The sequence below is a fragment of the Cynocephalus volans genome, chromosome 9, assembly GCF_027409185.1.
Source record: "Cynocephalus volans isolate mCynVol1 chromosome 9, mCynVol1.pri, whole genome shotgun sequence".
NCBI classification, from domain to species: Eukaryota; Metazoa; Chordata; class Mammalia; order Dermoptera; family Cynocephalidae; genus Cynocephalus; species Cynocephalus volans.
This window is the reverse complement of record NC_084468.1, coordinates 96054259-96078726: the sequence shown is the minus strand read 5'-3', so window position 1 is coordinate 96078726 and position 24468 is coordinate 96054259. Positions and strand designations below refer to the sequence as shown.

The 24468-nt window shown below is 39.8% G+C and overlaps 1 protein-coding gene across 2 annotated transcripts in view; it reads right to left on the bottom strand.

The window, feature by feature from the left end:
• The window catches only part of EGF (epidermal growth factor), an 86435-nt gene that overhangs the window by 4920 nt on the left and 57047 nt on the right, over positions 1 to 24468 (bottom strand). The window contains exons 14-22 of one of the 2 annotated variants that reach the window (XM_063107582.1): positions 24151 to 24318; positions 23257 to 23406; positions 20726 to 20848; positions 16765 to 16881; positions 15949 to 16074; positions 12476 to 12601; positions 11002 to 11146; positions 5943 to 6110; positions 2006 to 2129 (exon numbers count right to left, since the gene is read on the bottom strand). In XM_063107582.1, the coding sequence (XP_062963652.1) occupies positions 2006 to 2129; positions 5943 to 6110; positions 11002 to 11146; positions 12476 to 12601; positions 15949 to 16074; positions 16765 to 16881; positions 20726 to 20848; positions 23257 to 23406; positions 24151 to 24318 (1247 nt within the window). The remainder of the gene's footprint in view (positions 1 to 2005; positions 2130 to 5942; positions 6111 to 11001; positions 11147 to 12475; positions 12602 to 15948; positions 16075 to 16764; positions 16882 to 20725; positions 20849 to 23256; positions 23407 to 24150; positions 24319 to 24468) is intronic. The other variant, XM_063107584.1, reaches the window with a different exon arrangement.

Sequence of the window (24468 nt, the reverse complement as noted above, 5' to 3'; positions counted from 1 at the left end):
GTGCATGGTAAGGTAGGGCTGGGGAGTCGGGGGAATGAGGTGGGAAGGACCCCAAATATTGCCTTTGTCCCTCCATAATCTCCCCCAATAGCTCTTCCCTAAGATTTCAATCATCCATGGACCTGCCATATCTTTCAGCCTTTTTCACAATATACCACAAATAACACCAACAGCACACACTGAATCAGTCAAGTTATCTCTGACAGATTTCTGGAAATGGAAATTCCCTTAACAGTATCAAGAGAGCTTAGCCTGTCCCAAGTCTGCCTTCTAGTGTTCCAAGGTCAGCTATTAAAGCAAGTGACCCATGAAGCATCTTGAACTTCTCAATCCACTGTGCTTTTTGGATTTTATCAGGCAACTAGGATTGCCAGATAAAATACTGAACACTCTGTTAAATTTGAATTTGAATTTAAACTTGGACTTTCAGTATAAGCATGAATTTAGGTGTCCTGTATTTTTATTTGCGACATCTGGCAACTATTTTGCTACTGAAGTTTAGGGACTTAAAATATATGTGAGACAGTGAAAAAACAAATAACCCAATTAAAAATGGGCAAAGGAGCTGAATAGACATTTTTTGAAGGAAGATATACAAATGGGCAACAGATATGTGAAAAAATGCTCAACGTCACTAATCATCAGTGAAATGCAAATTAAAACCACACTGAGATATCATCTCACCCCACTTAGACTGGCTATAATCAAAAAGACGGAGAATAACAAATGCTGACAAGGATGTGGAGAGAAGGGAACGCTCCTAGACTGTTGGTGGGACTATAAATTAGTACAACCACTATGGAAAACAGAATGGAGGTTTCTCAAACAACTACAGGCAACTACCATACGATCCAGCAATCCCACTTCTGGGTATATACCCAAACAAATGGAAATCATCACGTCAAAATGTTACCTGCACTCCCATGTTCATCACAGCTCTGTTTACAATAGCCAAGATAAGGAACCAACCTAAATGTCCATCGATGGATGATTGGATAAGGGAAATGTGGTATATATACACCATGGAATACTACTCTGCCATAAAAAAGAATGAAATTCTGCCATTCACAACAACATGGGTGAACTTGGAGAAACTTATGTTGAGTGAAATAAGCAAAGCACAGAGGGATAAATACCGCATGTCCTCACTCATAAGTGGGAGCTAAGAGAGAAAGAAGGAAGGAAAGAAAGACCACAGTGGTGCACTGGACTTGTGGAGAGAGAGCAGACCTAGGGCTGCAAAGTGGGGTGGGGGAAAGGGGGAGGAAGAGGGAGGTTGGGGATTAATTGGGTGGTGGACACAGGGCATAATCACAATTTGTGGTAATGGACATACTGCCAGTATGGATCTTGCCATCATATCTTGGGCACAAGTGGTGACGGTCAGCTTTGTACCCCATGAATATTTATAACCAATTTTAAAAAATCACACATGCACACACATACATATACACACACATGCAAAAACATGTGCACGATCATACACAGGCACACAGAGACATATACATGTATGAGTCCTCAGAGTTCAGCTAGAATGTAATTAGAGCCTATCTTAAATAAAGAAAAAGGATAAAGAAATCCTTGTCCAAAAATAAATAAAATAAAATAAAATGTGTGTGAAAAATAAATATTAAGAAAATTAGGAGCATGATCTTGGGTTTTTAAGATATCCCTCTGAAAGGGATTACTTAAAAATTGAGAAAGACTTTCCACGTAACACATAAAAATCTAAGTTATAGGAAGAAACTTCACAATAGAAAAAAAATCCATAAATTTCTTGTGTCATTAAATCATGGCACCATATTAACTCATCTGATTCCTTTAATTTAGGACACGGTCTCCCATCCCCCAGGATCTCTCTAGCTGATGTGGTGTTGGCTAACACTGACACCAGCGGGGAGCTACGACAGACTCCAGCCGCCCTGAACTCAGTGAAGAATGAGAAAAGATGAACTGGGGTTAATATCAAGTCAATTCCTTGCTTCATCTGCTTTAGTCACATTACCCAAGGTTGGGCGCAAGAGGACATCCCAGCCTCACTGTCAGCCGGCCTGCGCCTGCTACTGCTACTGTCTCCGCTCGACTCTTCATAAGGATTCTTCGGATGTTTTGATAGCAGCTTCTGAGTCCTGTGACAAAGCCAACATTTGAGACAATCTCAAAACAAAACAAAGCAAAACACTCAGCCCACTCAGTGATGGTCGGGGACAACTATTTTTGCTACTGAAATTTAGGTTTTTAAAATGTGTGGGAGAAAAGAAATATAAAGATAACTAGGAACATAACTTTAGGGGTTTAAAAGGCATTCTTTGCTGCAGAACTCAAAATATCTTCCAGATGATATTTCACTCTTTCCAAGGTTCTGTGAGGGGTGTGTGTATGGAGGAGAGGGGTAGTGATGTGTCTGTTCCTTCACAGATATCTACTTGTCGGGCCTTAAAAACTAACGCCACCTTAAGTGACATTACAAGCGGCGCCATTATAGGCCCACAAGGGCCTATTAATGTGGCAGCCTAAGAAGGCGCCAGGAGGAAGTAGGGTGGGGCTGTCTGTGGGAACCTTGCCTTAGCCCTTATTGGCCAAATACGTGCTTCTGCACTCGTGAACACTGCGTGGTTGCAATAGCTAGGCAGAGACAGGATGCATGCCCTTGACCTTTAAGCTGATTGGATTATGTTAAAACCTCCCCTCCCTATCTGCCTATAAAAGCAAGTGCTTGTGTGATAATAAATGGAACTGCTCCACAGAACCCCCCGCCGCCTCTGAGTGTCCTTTAACCGGGCTGTTTTTGGGGGGGCCGGCGGGTGTGCTCACCTCTCTTGACGGCTCTCTTCCCCCGTCTCCTTCCAAAGGAGACAGGAGGGAAAGGGGAATCCCAGGCCGTTCGCTCGCCCACCGAAAGGAACGAGGCTAAGGGCTGTTCGGGTTGGCCAGCGGCAGACCCGACATCTACTGAGTACTAACTAAATCCCAAGCACTGTCCTAGTACTGGGAATATAGCAAGAGAAAAACAACAACAGTCTCTGCCTTAACGGACTTACAAATTTTGGCAAGGAAATAATACCACAGCAACTATATGAGGCAGGCTATACCAGCTTCATTTACAAGGGAAGCTGTGGGGTTTGGAGATGGCAGTGACACTCCCAAGACACACAGCTACCAAGGGCAGCACAGAAACTAGGTCATAATGATGCAAAGCCCAGGCTCCACTGCAATGTCCTACTCATAAAGGAATTAGAGGCAAGAACAGAAGGAGGGGAAGACCCAAGATAACACAGTCTCAGACTTGTAAACTAGGAAATAGACTAGGTCTCCTGCTGACAAATCCAGTTTGTTAAACACTGATTTGTGTGACAAATATTCACACTAAGTCTATGCAAGGTGCCATGCACTGGGGGAGGGGAAGAGGATCTCTCATTAAGGTGGGATCCTTGTCCTCAAAGCAGTAACCTCTAGCAGGAGAGAGACGGGTACACACATGTTACACAGGCCCCATTTAAGGGAAGGCAATGAGGCAATGTGGCAGCAAAGACCACCAGCCAGCCTCGAGACTCCAAAGCAACACTGCTGTCAGCGGCAGACGGGCAGCCTAATCCCCTCTATCAGTGTGACCCTCTCTCAAAAGCCCTAACTGGACATCTGGGAAAGAGTGATAAGGAAGAAAGGGGCTGGTACAAAAGCCACATGCCACAAGCTGAGAATACATGTGGGTTATTACTGGCTTTAATAAAGGCTTCAAGGAAAAAATAGAAGCAAGTGGCTGATATAAACAGTTCCGAAGTTCCAAAGTTGTAGTTTGTCATGGAATACTTCCTGTTGATTCCTTACAAGGGGTCCTTCCAAGAAATCAAGTTTTATGAAGTAATAATATTAGAATACTGTAAAAATTTCATTTAGTTTCATGAACATTAATCTTTTGAGAGACACAGAAGACAAATGTTGTCGAACACTCAATCTAGATAAGACAGGCAAGGAATGGTGTAGAAAGAGGAAATAACTGATTCTAAGTCTAAAAAATCATCTAACATATCTAACTTAAAAACTCAAGGTTAGCACTGCATTTGTTGGTATATATACTTTAGTGGCCATGGAAATATTTAGACTAGTAGCTTTCATTTGATCTTGTCAGAATCAATCTATCTATAGCACAAATGTAATCAAGCATGTAGCTGAAAATTTGCAGCAGGGTTAGCAGCTCTATTGATCAAAACTGTTATGTAAAATAACCATAGATTCACTAAGAAAAAGTTATTTTACAACTCTGGATGCATTTCAGCAAAAAGAATAAACAGGGTTCTGATGTGCTTTCTTTCTGAGGAAATAGTCATTATTACTTTTGATTTTAGGTAGATGGGAGTGAGAGGCTAAAGTTCATATTTGTATGTAAAGTCTACAGTCATCTTTCAGGTAAGCTGGTCTTTGAATTCCAAGTCAAAAAGGCCAAAAATTTGCCATTAGCTTCTAATCCAGATCTCTAAAAAATGTCAGCAGAATATAAGACACACTTACCACGTCAAAACACATCAAATAAGAAAAAATACTTAATAATTACGGCACACATGAACTTAAGTTTCTCACTTCCATTTTTTCTGCACTATTTGCCAAGTATCTACCTTTCTCTTCACATTCTGTCCAGTGGGATGAACCATTGATCATACAATATTCTTTCCACAAATGTCCAAGATATCTGTTGAATACCAGACCAAAAAGTGCAATGTTCCTGAGGGACCACTGAATTAAAATTTCAAGTCTGTGCTTGTTAACCTTGTCTCTCAGCAGATGGCAGAAAAGGGCTTAGAGCATATGACTCTTTTGGGGAAGATTACAGTTCATGGAAAACCATATCAATAACAACAGGTAGCATTTATTAAATCCTATATGCCAGACCTACAATTATATTCTCGTCCCTATTTTATAGCTAAGGAAATTAATGAATACAGAGGTTAGGAAACATGCCTGATGCTCTTTAGGCACTAACTGGGAATTGAACCTGTGCGATCTGATTCCAGAGTCCATGCTCTTAACCACTACACTAGGATATAGCAGGATCTCAGACAAGTGCATCTTGGCTGATACACTCAATTTTCCAGATTACAAGACAGCTGCCACTTGAGTGGTGTACAGTAGCGGTAAATGTGGTTGGATGGTGGCAGGTATTTGGTACATTCCCAGAGAATTGGAGCTTATTAGTTAAGTGGGTCCTAAGTTCTCCAGTCATAAAATGGTAAGATTGAACTAGATAATTCTATATAGTCCCCTTCAGCCTAAAAGTGCTATGACTCACTGATATTTTGCAGCACAAACTATAATGGTACCTGAAATGTTTCTCAGTGTTGATGATAGTGGAGGATGCTATCCTACATTTTAAGAAAATGGAAAATGAGGAAACCATGTGATTCACATACTTTCACACTAATGTAGCATTTTTAAAAAATTAAAAGTAGAAATATTTTTGTTCCACAATTTTTAACCATTAACTTGAAACTATTGAAAATCCAAAGATCAGAAACTTTCTTTCAAGTTAGGGGAGATACTTATTTTCTTTAACACTAGTGAATATTTTGTGGGAAATCAGCTCAATGGAAGGCAGTCACAAGAGCTATAGTTATGCAGACTACGGGGGGGGGGGGGGGGGCAAAACAATGTGAGGCTAAAAGAAGAAAGTGTAATGCAAAGTGCACTCACTACGTTAAATAACAACCACATACACGACTCAGGGGTGTGGATGAAGGCTGGAATGGGACAAGGAAATGTGACAGCCTTGATGTTTTAGGGCAGTGAAATCCTGGCCCTTCTTTTTATTTATTTATTTATTTTTTGTAAACATTCCATTTTTTAAATGTATTAAATATGTAGAAGTTCATCTCAAAAAGGCAGGTGTTCCCCTGGGAGGGTGTAGAGAGAGGTTGAAAGTACCATTGGAAAAAAAAAAAAAAGATCACCTGTAGTAGTGAGCCCCCCATAGCCCCATGAGGAGCAGCAGGACAAGCACAACCAAGCAGATGGCCACCACGGTGACGTTCGTCTGCCACCCACGGCCGGCATGGCGCAGCTCCCACCACTTCAAGTCTCGGTGCTGACATCGCTCCCCAACGTAGCCAACAACACAGCTGTGACAACATACAAACAGGTCATCAGAGAGCCCTGGCCAAAGATACTGATATTTTTCAGACAATATCCAGCCATCTCTCAACCTCTGCATTTCTAGACTCAGCTCTTTGGAAGCACATGGTAAATCCATCGGGGGTCAGTTGAAAGCACTGTTATTTACAAGTTAATGCAGCATGGACTTTCCCCTTTGTTCTGTTTGCCCTGGGATTGATGGGAGAATTTTTTGCATACTGCCTGTATAAGGCATTACAGAACATTGATTAAAGATCAATTTCTGTTAGGCTAAAATCCTGAGGAGCCATCCTTTAAAACCAACACAAAGCAACTCTGTCCTAAGAGCCAAGGGAGTTTTGAAAACAAATGTTTGGCCGGATTTTAAGGTGTACAGGTCAAAGGAAAGAGGAACTTGAAGGCAGAGTGCCTCATCTGAAACAGTCCATAAAAGAAGAATGTGTGCAGTCACTGGCCAGGAAGCACAACCCAGGCTGTGGGTTTTCCCATTTTGTGGTGGTGGTGGTTGTTTTAAGAATCACTACTGGCCCAAGAGAAAAGGTCTCAGTGGTGACACACAAATATTTGCTTATTTTCTTCAAGGGGGAAAAACTATATGGAGGAAAAAACAAACTTTCACCCATAAACACCCTGCTGTCTCATTAGTGAAATTGTTACTAGAATTATCAGTGACCAATTTACTGCTAAACCTTTCTAAAGTAAATGAAACAATGCTGCCATCTACTGGGAACATACGTTTCCAGAAACTACTGGAATCTCAGGTAAACACTTGTACTCTTTTTTTTTTTGCTAAAGCATCAACTTTAAAAACATCCTATTAAACATTGCATGATGCTCACTTATTAGGAATTTCTTCTCCTTGGACTTGGATCAACTATCTATCCATCCATGCCCCCACGTTATTCCAAAAGGAATGAATACACAGAAAACTGATACCAGTCCCTACAGTGTTAAGAGGCACCATGGAAAAAATATCAGACAAAGCTGCAAAAGATCTGGACACTAGTCCTTGTTCTACCCTTTGCTGGTCATAGGAGCTTGGCAAGACACTTTCAGAGGAAGGAGGGAAAGGAATTAGCATTTGTTAAGCACCCTATGTCTTTGACACCATGCTAATCTTTTACTAATTTTATTCTCCATGGCATAATTCCCATTTCACAGATGAGAAAACTGAGGCTCAAGGAGTCAAGTAGTTTGTACAAAATCACACGGCTAATGAATGACAGGTTTAATTCACATGGTTCTCCAATTTCAAAGCCTTTGTTTCATCTACTACACCATGCTGCTTTCAAAAAGGGTTTTAAGCTCCATTCACCATTGAAAAGCTATTCTTCTAGAACTGACCATGCAAGAGATGGCAGGATCTGAGTATAGAAGCCTAATGGGCCATCAAGTTATCCTAGGCTTTTCTGGATACTGTTTTAATTCTAGCTATATTTGATTATAGCCATTTACTATCAATGCTTAGCAGCCACTTTTAAACTGTTGGTTGTTAATGGGCCATACCTCTGATCCTCAGAGATTTTGGGGTCTGGAGGAATATGTCAATCAGGTAATCAAGAGTCCTGGGAGTCAACTCAGGCTGTGATAGCAGAGCTTCTCCGAGCCTTATAAGGCCCAGTATAGTCTATCAACATTTTTATTTGGGGCAGGGGGGTGGAGGGATACAAACCACTAGTTCTTTGGGTTATTATTAGTTCTTCTGTTAAACTAAACAAAAAATTCCCTGGCCAAATAAATTTGCATTCCCATGGTTAAATAATTTCAAGACATTCTGGACTAAATAAAGGTAAACAAGACTTTGTAATGTGTTGTGGTGTACCATGAATCAAGAATTGAAGGCTACTGTATGAAACATTTCTCACACTGATTTGACCACACACAAACAAGAAACATTTTGCAGCACTGGTGTTGGAGGTTCTTGGTCTGAAGAAGCCCTGCCCAGAAGGGTGTTTGGCTCAATGTCAAACCAGAATGAGAGAGGACCTCCTCTGAGCTCAGGAGATTTGGAACCTTCTGAGAATCTCCAGACCAGGAAATCTGTGAGGAATATTTGGGACATGAAGATTCCAGTTCTCACTTCCTCAGCATCACTGGGTACAGCTTGGGACTCCCATCTATCTGAGGGGAACTGCCACTGCCTCCAAGCAAAGAAGGAAGAGCTGGCCTTTTAGAAACGAGCTCCCAGCATGAAAAACACTCTGTATAGAATGATGCCTATGAAGTGTTTCTAATAAAAGCTGGACTGGTAAGCACTCCCTAGAGATTTGCTATTATGGAATTAATAAAACATAAGGTGAGGTCATCAGGGCAGGAAGAGGGAAGGGTTGCATACTTGATTAAACCACATATTTATTAAATGTACAATTTAAAAACAAAGTTGTGATCCAGATTACTGTGAACCCTGGTGATATTTTAAATATTGCTTTAGATTAAAGGTTCTTAAATTTGAGTGTTATCTCCAGTTTAATTGTCATTTTGTAGCAACTCATATTTAAAACATTATCAGGGAAATATGATATTTTCATCAGTATTTAATGAGAAAGAAAAGCAGTGTGCTAAAGAGTTCATCAATCATTTAATGAATTGCTGCTATCAGATCCAAATGAAAATACTGCACTAAATGCAATACGTAATCCTACAGAACTTTTTATGTTATTATAATAATTTTTATGAACTAAACGTACCATGGAGAAAAACAAACCATGACCTAATAAACTAGGACATTTGTTTTTATAATTTCATTATTTGGAATAAGAAACAATGAATGAGCAAAAACAATTTGATTCTTAATATTAAAATCAAGAATAACAATTGTAAGTACTAGATTTTTCTTAGGATAGATAATTATAGTATGTAAATATGAATGTGAAAGCAGAATTCTATTAAAGTAGAGTCATTTTTACAAATATTCATAAGCACTTATCACTATTTTTGTCACACTGACATGATTTATAATGCAGGGCTATATACTTTGTCACAGAATATAACTTATTCTTTTAATAATTTAGACTATAATAACTAAGACTACACGAGGGTACTTCAAAAATTTTGTGGAACGGCTTCCGGTCAAGATAGCAAATAGACGGTCCCCAGCATCACTCTCTCCCACAAATCAACCAATTTACAACTATTAAAAAGCAACGACAGCCAAGCTGGGGCCACTAGAGCTCAGGGGAAGAGGAGGAGAGACCTACAGAGTTCATCAGTCCGGCAACGACCAAGCCACCACTGGAAGCCCCCGGTCTCCCCTGCAGGAATGAGGCCATGGTCCTCAACCACGCCCCCCTCCTTCCTGCCACCCTATTTCCTTCCCCATTCCCCTCTCCACCTCCCACCCAACTGCTCCACAACATCTTAGAATGTAAAAACAGATGGAGCTAGGGACCAACCCGTCCTCCCACAAGCAGGCAAGGAGCATGCCAAAAACACCTCTCCCGTGTGGGTGGCCCAACACAGCCACCACAATAGCCACAGCTGCTGCAGAACCGTGCAGATGGCCCTCCAGCCACTCAAGTGCATTGACACAAGGACAGTCACCAGCAGAGACCAAAGAAAAGAAGAGGATGTCTCTCTCCACAAAGCCCATTCCAGAGTAATAGAAGAAGCACCTGCTCTACGATAATAGTGGGGACCTCAACACACCTCTCAACATTGGACAGATCATCTGGGCAACAAATTAACAGAGTGACTATTCCTCTTTCCGAAGGAGAGAAGAAATCTAGGATTATCAGAGGTGGGAGGGGGAGATTGAGGGGGATGGGGAGAGATTGGACAAGGGGCATAAAGAATAAGTATGATTTGTACTAATATATATGCTAATAATAAATCAACATATGTTAATGTTGAACCCCTAAAATACGTATAATCAATTACAATTCAATAAAAAAAAGGTTTGTGGAAAAATGGAATTAAAAGATAACATGAACCTTTCTTTTCTTGAACTTTTTGAGGTACCGTCATATTTCTGCTTATTATTTTTGATAAAATAATAAAAGCCTTTAAGCTTATAGCCTCTCCGTGAGGCTCACAATATTTTATCACCTCTTCCTCAGGCACAGAGAAAAGTACCAATGAGTAAGGAGTCTAACCATGGGGACCTATTTATTTTTCAGTATCTATCAGTTTCTTCATATTGCCCCCAAAATATACAATTAATTAAAACAAAATTTGACACAGAACTAGATAGTGTGAGTTTGGGTTTCATTACAAGCTCCACGGGGAGGTTCTCTGGGTGAGCACAGTAGGGGCGCCTCATAGTTTTAGGTCTTCTGCTTTTTAGGCTGATGCTTTGCCCACTCTGACACCCTCGTGGGTGCAGAAAGGGAGCAAAAGCAGCAGCTGTTGCATCCGGCAATTGCCACTAAACAACAAAAATGTGACTGTCAACTATTAGGAAGTGAAGAAAAAATACCTATATATATATTTAGTTTTGTAAAATATATGTATTTTAATAAATACATACTGGCAAGAAGTCCAGTGTAAACACGTACAACACTTTTGTAAATGCAGAAACACATCATACATGCTCACCACACATAAGGCAGCATATAAACCAAAGCTATAAGGAATTCTCTCACAAACCTAAGTTTCTCAACCAGTATCAGTTTGATCCCCAGACTAATACTAACATCAAGTTATTTAAGTAAAAGAGAAAATCACCAATTTCTTTTTCTATTTACCCTTGGTGGCTGGGGCTGGGGGTGATACATAAGGCAGGTGCAAGGGAGCACAGACACACTTTATATACATATATTTATGTTTTTCCTAGGGAAAATCTAATTGCAGAGAAATCCCGGTATAGATTTTACACATTAGCTCAAAGTTATGGACTGCAATAGCAGATCCCCCGGCTATCAGAAAGACAGTGTGACTTACTTGCACGCGTAGTTGTCTACCGCTTCGATGTACATGCACACGCCGTCGTGGAGGCAGTACCCGTCATGTGATGGGGGACACTCCGGGTAACTATTTCTGACAGGATAGCGACCATCTTCCCCAAGGAGAGAGGGTGGAGTAGAGTCTAGAAGAATCGAAGATACTAGTTTTATTTTCTGAAGTGATTGGGGTCTTTCAGATATCAGTATCAGTAACTAATTTCCATGAACAATTTTTGATATAATGTCTTTTAGTGACTGTAGAACTAATAAGAGTGACCACAGTTGCACTTGCCAAACCAAACTTTGTGTCATTCACCATGAAACCAGCCATTCTTTAGGCTCAGTATTATCTGATACAAAGCATATTGGAGGCAGAGGTTGACCAACCTTAAGTTACCATATGAATTCAGAGTCACTGATCTCACTATGAAAGCAAATCTGTCATCCACAAACATACACTAACCACGTGAAATGACAGCTAGTTTTAAATTCTCACTAAACAACCAGAATCTCTGAATGGCTTCAAAACTACCTGCCAATGCACAGTCCATGACCCCCAATATCCTGGGAGCCTCAAACATGCTTCTCCTAAAAACTATTTAATTTGTCTCAAAGACAAGACTGTAGCAACTTTGACAAGAAGGAAATGTTCCGTAACAGAGGGAATGCCAAAGTGGTAAAGTCTCTTCTATTGAATGGTTTGCTGCTCCTTAAATGGAAAACATCCGGATGTGTAGCTGACTATATAAATATTAGCAGTTTTTCAATACCTTTAAGAAGAGCAAATTATTTGAGGAAAATAACACGCTGAAAAAATAGAGACCAAGCAAGCACAGAACTTTCCTCTCTTAGGATGTTTCCTGCTTGCAGAGCTAAGAGAAGCAACAAGCTGGCAGTGACAGGAGAGAGCCCCATCCTGGATTGCAGGGTCTGGGTAAAGTCAGCTCCCCTTCTGGGGAGCTAATGGTGAGAAGATACTGCTGTTACCGGGAGAAGGTTCAGGAAGCAGAAATTGATCATTAGGAATATTTAAAAAGAAAGACAGCTGGAATTCTCATTCACATCAAGAAATAATGACTTTTTAATGTAACATTTTTAAAATCCTTGAGAGGGATTTAAAACGCTAAGAGTCCAGATATTCTCACCAACCTGCCCAGCCCCTGTAAAGTTTTTCCAGCAGCCTCGAAATCAACATTACAAATCGAGAGATTGGTTGCTTTGTTAAAGAGAACCACCTGTGTTCCCACCTTTATTGAATTGTGACTAATGAAAAAGGATTTATTCCAGATACTGTTAAATTAAGAAAACTTGGACCATTTCAAATTCTCAAGCCCAGCATCAACCTAATCAGGAAAGCCAGCTCTCCCACCCGATTGAATGGAATGATTTCCAGAATCTCTAATGCAAATACGCTGGGGTACAGAATTCCCCTGAACCAAGCCCCTCCCCTTCAATCTAGGACACCCACCAACCTAAAGGGCAAGTCAGTCCGGGTTCAGACAGGCTGCCGGCACACGTGCAGGTGTAGCCTCCCTCCGTGTTTGTGCAGTTGACCTTTTCTCCGCAGCTGTGCAGCCCCAGGTGGCACTCATCGATGTCTGTTAGGAAATAGGAGTAGGGAAGAGAAAATGGGGCGCAGAGGCGGAAAGAGGGTTACAATTGGAAAGCCCAACGTTCTGGAAAGGCAGCATCTTCAGTTTCTGTCATGTTGCATGTTCTCAGAGCCCTACACATTTTTAGGTTTAAAGATCCTATTATGAACATCGGAGAGAGATGAAGCGGTTCCCTCGGCTGCATGCCCATTCAGGTGTTCTAAGCTCCTGACAGAAGGCTGGAAGTTTGCTCTGCTTGGAAGGAAAGGAGAGTTCCCAGAGTTGGTGATTGGTAAACTACCTCTAGACAAATGTTTAGAGGTTCAGGTCCTAAAGATTCATGCTTAACTTTTGCAAATAGACATCCAGTCATTGACATACATGTTATAGCAAATACATTATTGCTTTTTGTACATAAATATGAACTAAGTAAGTCATCCTTTCTCTTCCAACTACCCACCTTTTTCTTTCTTAGCTATTACCACTCTAACATTTAAGTTCTTCCTTCCTCTTAATTTTGCATTACTACAAGAACAGCCTTACCACATTCCTGCAAGCCATGTCTCCTCCTCTGCACTGCTAAACACCAGTGCCAGATTATCCTCCCTTACTCCGCAATGAGATCAACCCATCCTTGCACCTCTTGACTCAAATGCTGCCAGTGGCTCTCTGTTGCCTAGAGCTGTGCTGTCCAATGTGGTAGTTGCCTAGAGCTGTGCTGTCCAATGTGGTAGCCATCACCATATGTGCATATTGAGCAACTGAAAGGCATCTAGTCCACACTGAGATGCGCTGTAAGTGAAAACCACATACCAGATTCTGAAGACTTAGTGACCAAATAAAAAAGAATATAAAATATCTTAATTTTTATACTGGTCACATATTAAAAATTTAGTATTTTGGATATATTAGAACAAATAAAGTACATTATTAAAATTAATTTCACCTGTTTCTTTTTACATTTTGTAATGTGGCTACTAGAAAATTTACAACAGCGCTGGCCTAGAGAAGTAAAACCCAATGACCGATCCTCAGTTTCTATCCTTCTAAGAATGTAACCCAATCCATCTATTAGAGTCTGAATTGTGTCCCCCCACAAATTCACATGTTAAAGTCTAGTGCCCCATGTGACTGTATTTGGAGATAGGGTCTATAGGGAAGTAGTAAAGGTTAAACGAAGTCATAAGAATGGGGTCCTAATCCCATAGGATTGGTGTCCTTAAAAGAGGAGGAAGAGACACCAGAGCTCTCTCACTTTCTCTCTCTGCACACAGAGGAAAGGCCAGGTGAAAACATACTGAGAAGGGAGCGTCCGCAAACCAGGAAGAAATCCTTCACCAGAAACCAAATCAGCCAAGTCAGCCCTCGATCTGGGACTTCCAGCTGCCAGAAATGTGAGAAAATAAATTCCTGTTGTTTAAGCCACCTAGTCTATGGTATTTTGTTAAGGCCACAGCACCTTACCAACCTCAGTTTCTGTTATCCCCCCACAAATAATCTGTACTTAGTGCTCAACTAGGTTATTCCCTATCCCCCAAATAAGATGTGCAATTGGTCAAGCCCAGAGTACTCCCGCCTCTTCATATATCTGCCAAACAAAAATTTACCCATCCCCATGGTCCCTCCAAAATGATACTTCCTCATGACATCTTTCCCAGTACCTCACACAGATACTTCTCCCAGTTCTAAACTTCCATTATGTTTTTTACTTCTCTTATGATGTGTACCCTTCTTTCCACTTACCACAGCTGTATTTCTTTTAGACCATGTTCTCCTTTCAAGCAAGGACTGCCTTCCTCATGCTGGTATTCCTCACAGTTCCTAATGCTTGTGCCTTGCACCTAATTAAATGTCTATCACACTGAATTGCTGTCTTGAATGACCAGATTGACTTTTTTTTTGACCTATTATAATCTCAATGAACTATCACCTTGAGAGAGAGAAAGCTTTTCAAACAAGCAAAAACAAAGATGTAGTCTTGTCCAAGACACACAACTACTCTTAGTAATAATAAGAATAACAACATTTTTCTGTAACACTTATTGTATGCCAGGCATGATTCAAAGCATTTGATCTACATATACATATACATACAGGGAGAGACAGAGAGAGAGAGAAAGGGCAGGGAAGGGGAGACAGAGAGGGAGGGTGGGAGAACAGGAAAGCCCACTGTTTCCAGAGGGCTTGAAGACTCCAATCCAACCAGGCAGGCAGGGCATGGCACCCCGTTGCACGTTCGGTACTGGAAAGAGGCTAGTTAGTAACAGAGTGAGAATCCAGAGTCTAATGAGTTTAAACATCCAAGAAAAGATACCTTCCTTTCTCTTCAAAGGAAATTAAATATGAAGTCTGTTTGTCTAAATTATCTATGAGCAGGCTTAATTAGTGCAGTGACATTTTCCTGACTGACAGCTAAATACGTGCTTAAAAGAGAATTTACAGATGTCTGCGGACTCCACAAAACTAATCTGATAAAGGTTTGATTTAAACCAACCAGATCCAGGAAATTGATAGTTATGACTGATATTTCATCTTTAATCTTAAAGATGTGGGAAAAAGCAGCAGCATGTGAGTTTCTTATCAGGGCATCTGCCCCTCACCTTGAAAAGATCTTTTTGTTTTCAGAAGAAGGAAAAGAAAATACAGAAAGAGAAATTGCAAAGCTCTTTAAAGCTTTAGGTAACCACCTCCCGAGGCCATGGATGGCTCCAAGCAGGTCTTCACTTGTAGGCTGATGCTATGCTACTGACACCTGGAAAGGTACATGACACCCCCCCCCCCACAAGTGAACTCCAAGCCAACGCCACACCCAGGCCTTGGCAGAGGATGGCAATTAGGAAAGAGGTTTCAATCATCCTTACCTGAAGCTGAGTGTCAGTGTCTTGACTCCTGCCACTGAACCTATCAAGAAATACCCGGGAGCCCTCTGCACAGACACACCTCCTTTCCTCCGTGCTCGCAGCAGCACCTCCCAGCAAGCTCTCAGCAGCTCTGCACTTCACCACGTTCCAGTCGCCAAATTCGTGACAAAGAAATGCTGTCCAATCCCCCCCACGACGGCTCCAGGTATGGAGGACTGATAAGACACTGGTGTCACTCAACCCCCCAAGAAAGCACCAGAAAGGCAGAGGGGCTTGAAGCTGACTAGTGCATTAATAGCACAAGGGCACAAACTTGACTATACCAAAAACTAAAATAGGTCATTTTGAACAGGTCGCACAACTCCTTTTTCAGTCTTGACATGTGTGTCATCCCAATTATTTCCTGTCTTCTCTTGGCCTGCCACACCAAGGTTTCTCCTGGTTTTCCAAGACCCACCTCCATCCCTCTCCCTTGCACACACACTCACTTACCAAGACAGTGAATCCCATCTCCCTGAAAGCCTTCTGAGCACTGGCAGACGTAGCCTCCTTCAGTATTAATGCACTTGGAGGAGGTGGGAGGGCACACTGGGATACCCATCTCACATTCATCTATATCTGTGGGCAAAATATGAACTAGTGAAATAATTAACAAATGGGAATAGTAAGAATGAATAAGCGTAATCTTATATTCAATCATTCAGCTGTTTACAGGAACTGTTTTCAAATGTTACGCAAGTTCTGCATCTAGGATGTAGAGTTTACTTCTGAATCAACTTTTACTGAGTTTCCACCCATCCAATTAGTTAAGTATGTGTAAATAAATCGTGTTGTGCCAGAGTTTCAGACCATAAGGACTGAGATCTTTCCCGTAATCACTAACATAACTTTGAGGCTATCAATATAAAATAGGAAACTGTCCATCATAACCTATTTATTTGACTAAAACTTATGGCCTAAGCTTCTGGGGAAAAAAAAAGTTGTGTTTTCATTGGAATCGGTGAATCATGAATTTGACGTGAACTCAAATTCATGCTTCTGAAGCTAATTATAAATTCTTCCCCTAATGTCAACTGCATATATTGTATAATTTTAATATAAACTCGATGTAATATATGTTTATATTATATGTAAATATTTTATATGTCTCATTTTCTATGCATGTCATCCATTATTACTAACATCAAATAACTTAATCAAACCTGCTGATTAGATAAATTCCTCTGGAGATTTTGAGTCAGAAAGACCAGAAAGAATGTTTCTAGCTTACTATTTTTCCAAATATGTGTGTTTGGACTTTGCTCTTACCAGAACATAGTTTTCCATCCCCAGCAAATCCTTCCAAACACTGACAGGTGGCATTCTCCCCCTCGGGAACACACTGAGCATGCGTGCTGCATCCCACGGGACCACAGTCATCTTGTTCTGCAAACAGCGAGAACCCCATGCGATTACTTCCAGACCTTAGGGAAGAATATGGACTTTAATATTCTGGGTTCTACAGAACATCCCGGCCTTTATTTCCCAAATTCTAGGACACGTTAACCTCCAAATAGAAATACTTTGTTGACCTGTAAGCTATATCTATATGAAAGGATCCATAAATCATATTTTTCTGTCTACATGCTCTTAACAAACTTTAGTATTAAAGAACTATTCAGTGTTTGAAGAGCACTGTGTGAACTTATTTACAATTTTTAAAAAGCAAATTTGAACTATAAAATTGCTAGGTGTGAGTAGATTCAAATTTCAAAAGGTTTATTGTTTACCTGAAAATTCCCAGCCATTATGACAGACAAAAAGAGTTGATCTATTCTTATCCCTAAAAAACAGACTACTATGCAGCAAGTAGATCTGTGCACCAACACGGCAAAGAAATACAATCATAAAAAGATTTATTGTCAATTTATTAATATAATGTTTTATATATGATAGAATATGTATGTCACAATGTGTGTTTATTATAAGATTTATGCAGTGACTTGCAAACCTCAAGGCACTTTTACAAAATCATGAACCATACAAGTTAAATGCTGTAAATGGATCATTTCATACTCCATTGAAATGCAAATGCCCCAGGGGACAGAGTTACATGTTGAGCCATAAACACGAGCAAGGTTTGTCTCTTTTTTTTCTTTTTCTTTAACTACTTATGTGTACAATCATTCTCTAAATGCCACCCAACCCTGACTTTTTTGGAGTTGAGGGAATCTGACATACCACAGTATGATGTAAACTATCATCTGTCTATTCATTGGTAAATTTGCTCATCTGAGTACAGAAGAAACAAAAGAAGCCCTCCGAATTTGTCCATAAATTAAGGAAGGTTAAATGAGATGAGCAGAATTCAGGTGCCATGTGAATACAGACATTGGATAATTGCACTTGATTTGCTTAGCTACTTGAATGAGAAGATTTCTCTTGAGGGAACACATGGCTTTCATGCTTGCTTGGTCATCTCCTGTCACTCATGACTCTTAGAGATGGTTAGTTCAGACTAAATCAATTATGCATTTGATTCAGCATTTATTTGGAAGACTAGCTCCCAAATCACAAGGCTGCTCAGAGCATAGGATGGACAGTATCCAATTACCCAAGACATTTTAAATCACTTGCAGAATTATCTTAAATTAGAATATGACTCAGGATTTGTTTGGTAACTTGCAAACCCCAAAGCAGCTTTGCATAATGAAAAGCAATGGCTATAGGAGGGATGGGCTGGAGCCAAACTTCTTCCTGCCACAAACTAGCCCTGGAAGGAATGCCTTCACTCGCATTCCTCTTCTCTAAACTACGGGTGACAATTTCTGCCAGGTCAATTTCCCATGATTGCTGTAAGGACTAGAAGAAAAAGTGATTTAAAAAAAAAATCCTTTGAGAATTAAAAGTACTCTACATATTTAAATAAGGGTGATAAATAAGAAGGGTATTGTGACAACCTGAATAAGAATTAACCTTATCACACCAGAAGACTCTGGGCCCTGTGAGCAAAATTAGTAAAATTCATTAAAAAGTACTGACTCTATACCAGGCCTAACTGAAGACCAAAAATATAGTGGGGAAGAATACAGATAAGGGCTCCGCTGTCTTCCATAATTAATTATTGAAATTCAAGTGCAAAAAGGACTATCAAGGCACAGTACCAGGGTTCTAAGAGAGCTGTAAGAGGCAGCCTCACCTGGTCAGAAAACTGGAAAGACTTTCTGAGTAAGAGATCTGAAGGGTTCACAGAACTCGGAGAGGTGAGAAAGAGCACTGTGGACTGGGAACACACAATATGTATGTTGTTGATAAGGCCTGTGTGACTGAAGCAGGCCACAGACAGCCAAGGACAGAAGGTCTGGTGAGCTCTCATTGAGGATGGTGAGACCTCTAAGGGCAGGCTGGACAGAGACTGACAGGCTGCTTTAAGAATTTTAGACTTTACTCTAAAATCCTAATGTGGAGTTTTCAAATTTTTTTTTAGTCATAGACAATTTGTTGACATGAAATCTTACTCTGAAACATGAATAAGACATCTTAGCTTAACCGGGATGGAACTAATACTTCATACACTAGAACAAAATGAAAAACAATCCAGGTATAGAAAGGTAAGGTATTTTTCACCAAGACAATCAGTTCCATATATTCTGCACTAGGCAGATTATAGTGTCCAGGTGTGAAGTCAAACACAGCCTGCTACGTGTGTACTCACAAATCTCTGGTCACTTCATCCCTCCCTCATTCCCACCCATGTGCCTAATCTACTATCTGTCATTTATCTTAGTCTGTGAGTCCCTCAAACATTACTCTTTCAAAATATGCTCTATTAACCTCTAAGGATTCCCTGGTGACTTTGAAAAGGTTCTCTATACTGCTAATATTGACTGATAGTGTTTTATTCCATCACATTGATTGTCTTCACATCAGACTGTGACCTTGCGGACTGGGACTATATTTAGCTCATCTTGAAATTTCCAGCACTTAACACAGTGGAGGCCAAGTGAATTGCTGAATAAATAATATTTCTAATATGACAAAGTTTTCCAGTACCTCTTATTTTAGCATGAATTAATTATTTGGTCATAATTTCCAAAAACCTTTGGTCAAGTCATTAGCTTAATCTACCTTAGTTTCAGTTTTTGCATCTGAAAAATGGTGGGTTGCAGTAAGGATAAAATTAGACAATGTATTTACAGTATGTGGTAAACTTTAAATCTCCACACAAATGTTAGTTATCATAATTACTAAAAATGTGCACCTTTTTATTTATATCTTATCAATAACCACACCAATAAGGTGGAATAAGAGGTCCCCAGAACCCTGTACATCAACAACGTAGTCTGCAGACAGACCACAAAAGTTGGGTGAAGCATTTTCTTGAATGTCCTAATGTGGAGTTTTCAAACTTTTTTTTTTAAAGCCATAGATGTTTTGTTAAAATAAAATGTTTCTCAGTAATATAAACAAATAAAATGTTTTAAAGTGGAGCTGCACTGATTGAAGGGCAGTGACCTAGAGAGAAGGGGTGGAGTTTGCAGAAGCTCCAGTGCTGAGTAAGCCTCATGAGTGAATACAGAACGTAAAAGACTTAGGTTCCCTAAAGTTGTTACATACTAAAAAATTACTTGGCATTTTGGTGATAAATGTGCAATATAGAAGAAAAGAATTTTAACATTTGTTGTTTATGGACTTTCTGCGCAGTTGAAGCAATCCACCTATATTTGCTTATCAATTACTGTCAACATTTTTTTTTTTTTTTGTGGCAGCTGGCCAGTACAGGCATATGAACCCGTGACCTCCATGTCATAATGCTGTGCTCTTACCAACTGAGTTAACTGGTCAGCCCTGTCAATTTTTCACACCAATGAAAGTATAGCTAGATGGACCAAATACACAAAATACTAGGTGTGGATGGGGATACACTCAAAACTATTGTCTTATTTTTCACCTTTGTTTTCAAGTTATATGAGGGTACTTTGAAAAGTTCATGGAAAGATTTGTATTATTCTTCAATCATATTTTCCTATGAACTTTTTGAAGTACCCTTGTATTTCTTAAAAGAATATTCAGTCCAAAGACTCAATGTGTACAGTTCACATCCAGTCTAATATGGAGCCATCTGCCCCAGGCACGCCACTCAGAAGAGAGGAATAACTTGAGTCCAAGGCTGGGCTTCATTAGCATTGTGTAGATTTAACCAACATTAGGAGAGAGAATTCAGAATTTCTCATTGGTAGGATGGAAATTATTAAAACCAGAGCTGTACTGGGGAACTCATTATTCATACCTGACACCATGATTTCAGCCACTAGCATGTATTGAGATTCTGTGGTGTTATCTTCTGACGCTCCAGTCTTGGATAAGGTGTCCCATGGTGTTACTTGGTTACTTAGATCAGCTTCATGACCTACTGAAGGTCAATAGATGCAATTAATTTAGCTTTTCTGTTTTAAGGAAAGTTTGATTTACTTTATATTTATGGCTGTTCACCAGTTGTGAGTTTAGACTCATTCTTACAGTAAGAGGATTCAGGAAACTGGCAGGGTCTTGGTGGCTCAGAAAACCACACCCTGCTATCCCACGTGCTCCCAGTTTCACTCAGTGCATTTGATGGTTTGTGGGGCAGGGAGCCAGTGGGGAAGAAAGACAAGACTCTTTTTGGTACTAGCAAGAAACAACAAGAATAAAATACCAACATCCTTATGAACAAAATCAGCTCATAATCAGCCCACCATTACTAAGGACAAATTAGTGAGATGATCTCCCCAACCTGTCTTCCATACACATTCTTCCTTTAGGTAGTTTCATGCTTATTTTAGCCTGATTTTACCTGCATTTTAGAATATGAAACGACATAAGCCATGATTTAATACATGCACCACCACCCCACCCCATCCCCCATCCAGATCATGGGAGAAATGGACTCTTTGACAGTATTTCTTTAAATGGTATTCTACAGATCTCTGCAGGCCCACTGCATAGAGTCCATAAGTTAAAAACTCTTTCTGTAATAACACTGCGATATTTACCTCTTTTTCCTGCGTTCACATTCATACTGGTATAGCAAAAGCAGTGGTGGGTAAAACTGCTAGTGCCTTAGCATGAATCGAGGCAAAGACACCAAACTCTACCAGTGGCTGTGCTCTTCACCACCATGCACACAAATTAAAAATCCAGTTTCACCAGAAGATCATGATGAAGCAATAAGGATTATTAATTTTTAAAACTCTCAACCATTGACTACATGGCTTTTAGATATTCTATGGAATAAAATGGAAAATACACATAAAACACTACCAGTGCATAAAGAAGTTATGGTGGTTACATGGAGGAAAAGCACATAAGCAATTTTTGAGCTGCAAGCTGAAATTGGCCATTTTTTTTAATTAAACATGAATTTTTGTTTGAAAAAATGAATGACAGACAAACTGTGCTGTTAGGAACTGGGTATTTGGCATGCATTTTCTCAAACATGAATAAAATGAGCCTGTCCTTCAAGGAAAACTGTCAGTATTTGTTGCTGATGTCAGATTCCACATCACAGCTAAGCTTAGGAAAGTATTGCCTGTCCAGTTCTGGCACAATATCAAAAGAGCAGTACCTGGAAAAGGCATTTCAAAAGGTCATTAAATAATAGTCCTTTTTCAACTCCATGTCTGTGGGAGGCCAGATTTTCTTCATTGATGTCAATAGAAACAACACATAACAGATTTAACATAGCTGTCCTCTATTAAGCAAGACAAAGCTATAAATGTAAAACAACACCACTCTTCTCACTACGTATTTTTTGCTTTGGAAAATATACTTATATCAGTTATTCTAATAAAAATATGTTACATTATAGATAGTGGATTTATTGTAATTTTAACAGAGATTTAAAAAATTTTGTTCTAATCTTTAATATAAATATTTAAAGATATAATCCACATAAGCAAAAACTCTATGAGATTCTCAATAATTTTTTAAGAGTGTAAAGGGGTCCTGAGACCAAGGGGGTTGAAACTATTGTCCTAAGGCAACAAATTAACAGAAAATTCTGAAAATCCAAAATATCCAACTCTTGTCCATGGATAGATCAGTTCACTTATTTGCTGTCAATCTGTCACCTATCTTATATTTGTATCATGCCTGTCTGATAAATATAGATTTTTTTAAAGATTTTAATAAAATTTAAATGATCTTTGGTACATTTTTGGTGTAAAGACATCAAGAGATGAATCCAAGTGTGCCTAAATTGTTTGGGTTCACATTCAAGGGAGGGAAATCATTGCTCCTGGTTACAAATCACACTTGGAATACTCTTTCTTCCTCTTCCTCCAAGTCACATTTACTTTGTGAGAAAGTGGATCACAAGACTTTTCAGTTTGCATTCCACACTTGTTTAATATCCTAAAGTTATTTTTTATAAAGGACTGGGCTTTTCACATTAAGACATGTCCTATGGTAGGGGAATTATATATTACTACCTCTAAAATTCAGGACATAAAACTTCCAAAAAAAAAAAAAAAAAAAACCTCTAAACATGTTTGTGAGGTGATAAAATGCTGGCATTTATTTCCAAGCCTGGATTCATTCCATTGTAAATGGGAACGTGAGGGGACTGGCGCTTAAGACTTTTATAATTAGAGGTCAATTTAGTCTGCAATAGGAACCTAAAACTCATCAGAGGAAAAAGCAAAACAAACTCAGCATTCCTAAAAACAGGGGAATTTTTTGTAATACAAAATATTAAAATATCAGCAAAAGCATAGGGATGGATGTACAAATATATTCCTGAGCCAAGAAAAGATAATTTAGTGACATAATTTATTGTATTACCTGCCGGTATCTGATGACCATTCAGAGCCAGACACATTTTCCCATCTGGGGCTTTCATAAAACCTTCACGACAAGAACACGAAGCAGTACCAAACCTCTCTTTGCAAACATGTTCACAGCCTCCATTTTGATATAGGCAGGGATTTGCTCCTAGTGGAGAAAAGAGGCAAATTCACAGGCACATTTGGAGATTAAAAGGGTCTTATTGATGCAAATCACAGTCTACAGCTTTTGGGGAGAACAACTCAGTGTATCTGAACAGAGGGTGTGTCAAGAGCCATTTCAGAAGCATTCCCACAAGGAGCCGCTGCTTCTTAGAGAAGCTCAGAATGTTATTAACTTATGAGTATTTATTGAGTTTAGCTAGTGATTTTGTTCAAGAAGCTCTTTAATCAGATGTGATTCCTATTTTCTGGCTCATAATGTCATCTAGGCAAACTGACAAAGGGCGATTCAGAAAGAAGAGCGAGGCAGGATGCTGGATGCCTTCTCACCTGCTCACTCCTGCTGACCTCACTCACCGGTACTCTCAGGGGCGGGGAGAGGCCCGAGTATAGCAGAAGATTCCACTACACGTATCTAAACTTTCTGCCCTTGGTGCTTTAACCCAAAAGTCTTTGAAATGTAGCAGGAAAGTAAAAGAAAAGATGAAATTAGAGGGATAAAGCATAAATTACCAAAATTGCCTAATTGGGGATAAAGCCTAAATGACCAAGTGACCCGATTGTCTTAGTTTAAACAAAGTCCAAATCCTAGAAAAAAATCTTAATATTAACACGATTAGTGACAATTGCAAAACAATCCCCCCACACACACACACACCCTCTGTCCGCCATCAAACAATTAAGACGCAGGTTCCATCCAAGGAAATACTGCTTAACATCTCCAGTGTACCTGGTTTTGCCAACGGATGAACCACAACCAGTGATGAGGGCTTCAGCATGCTGCCTTGGAGACGTACCCTATTTTTGCCAGTCCTCTTGTTCACCCTTATTACCGATGGCGTAGCCCAATCCGAGAACCACACGTGATCCTCAAACACAGCTACAGCAAATGGGTGACCTGGAAGCAATTCAAATCCATTAAATACACAGCTTCATTGTTTTGCAATGCATATCTCAAAGGGTCAAGGCTTGAAACTCACACGCGATTCCTACACGAAATCAATTCTTTACCATAGCTGCTCAGCAGGGTGCAAGCCACTGACCTACA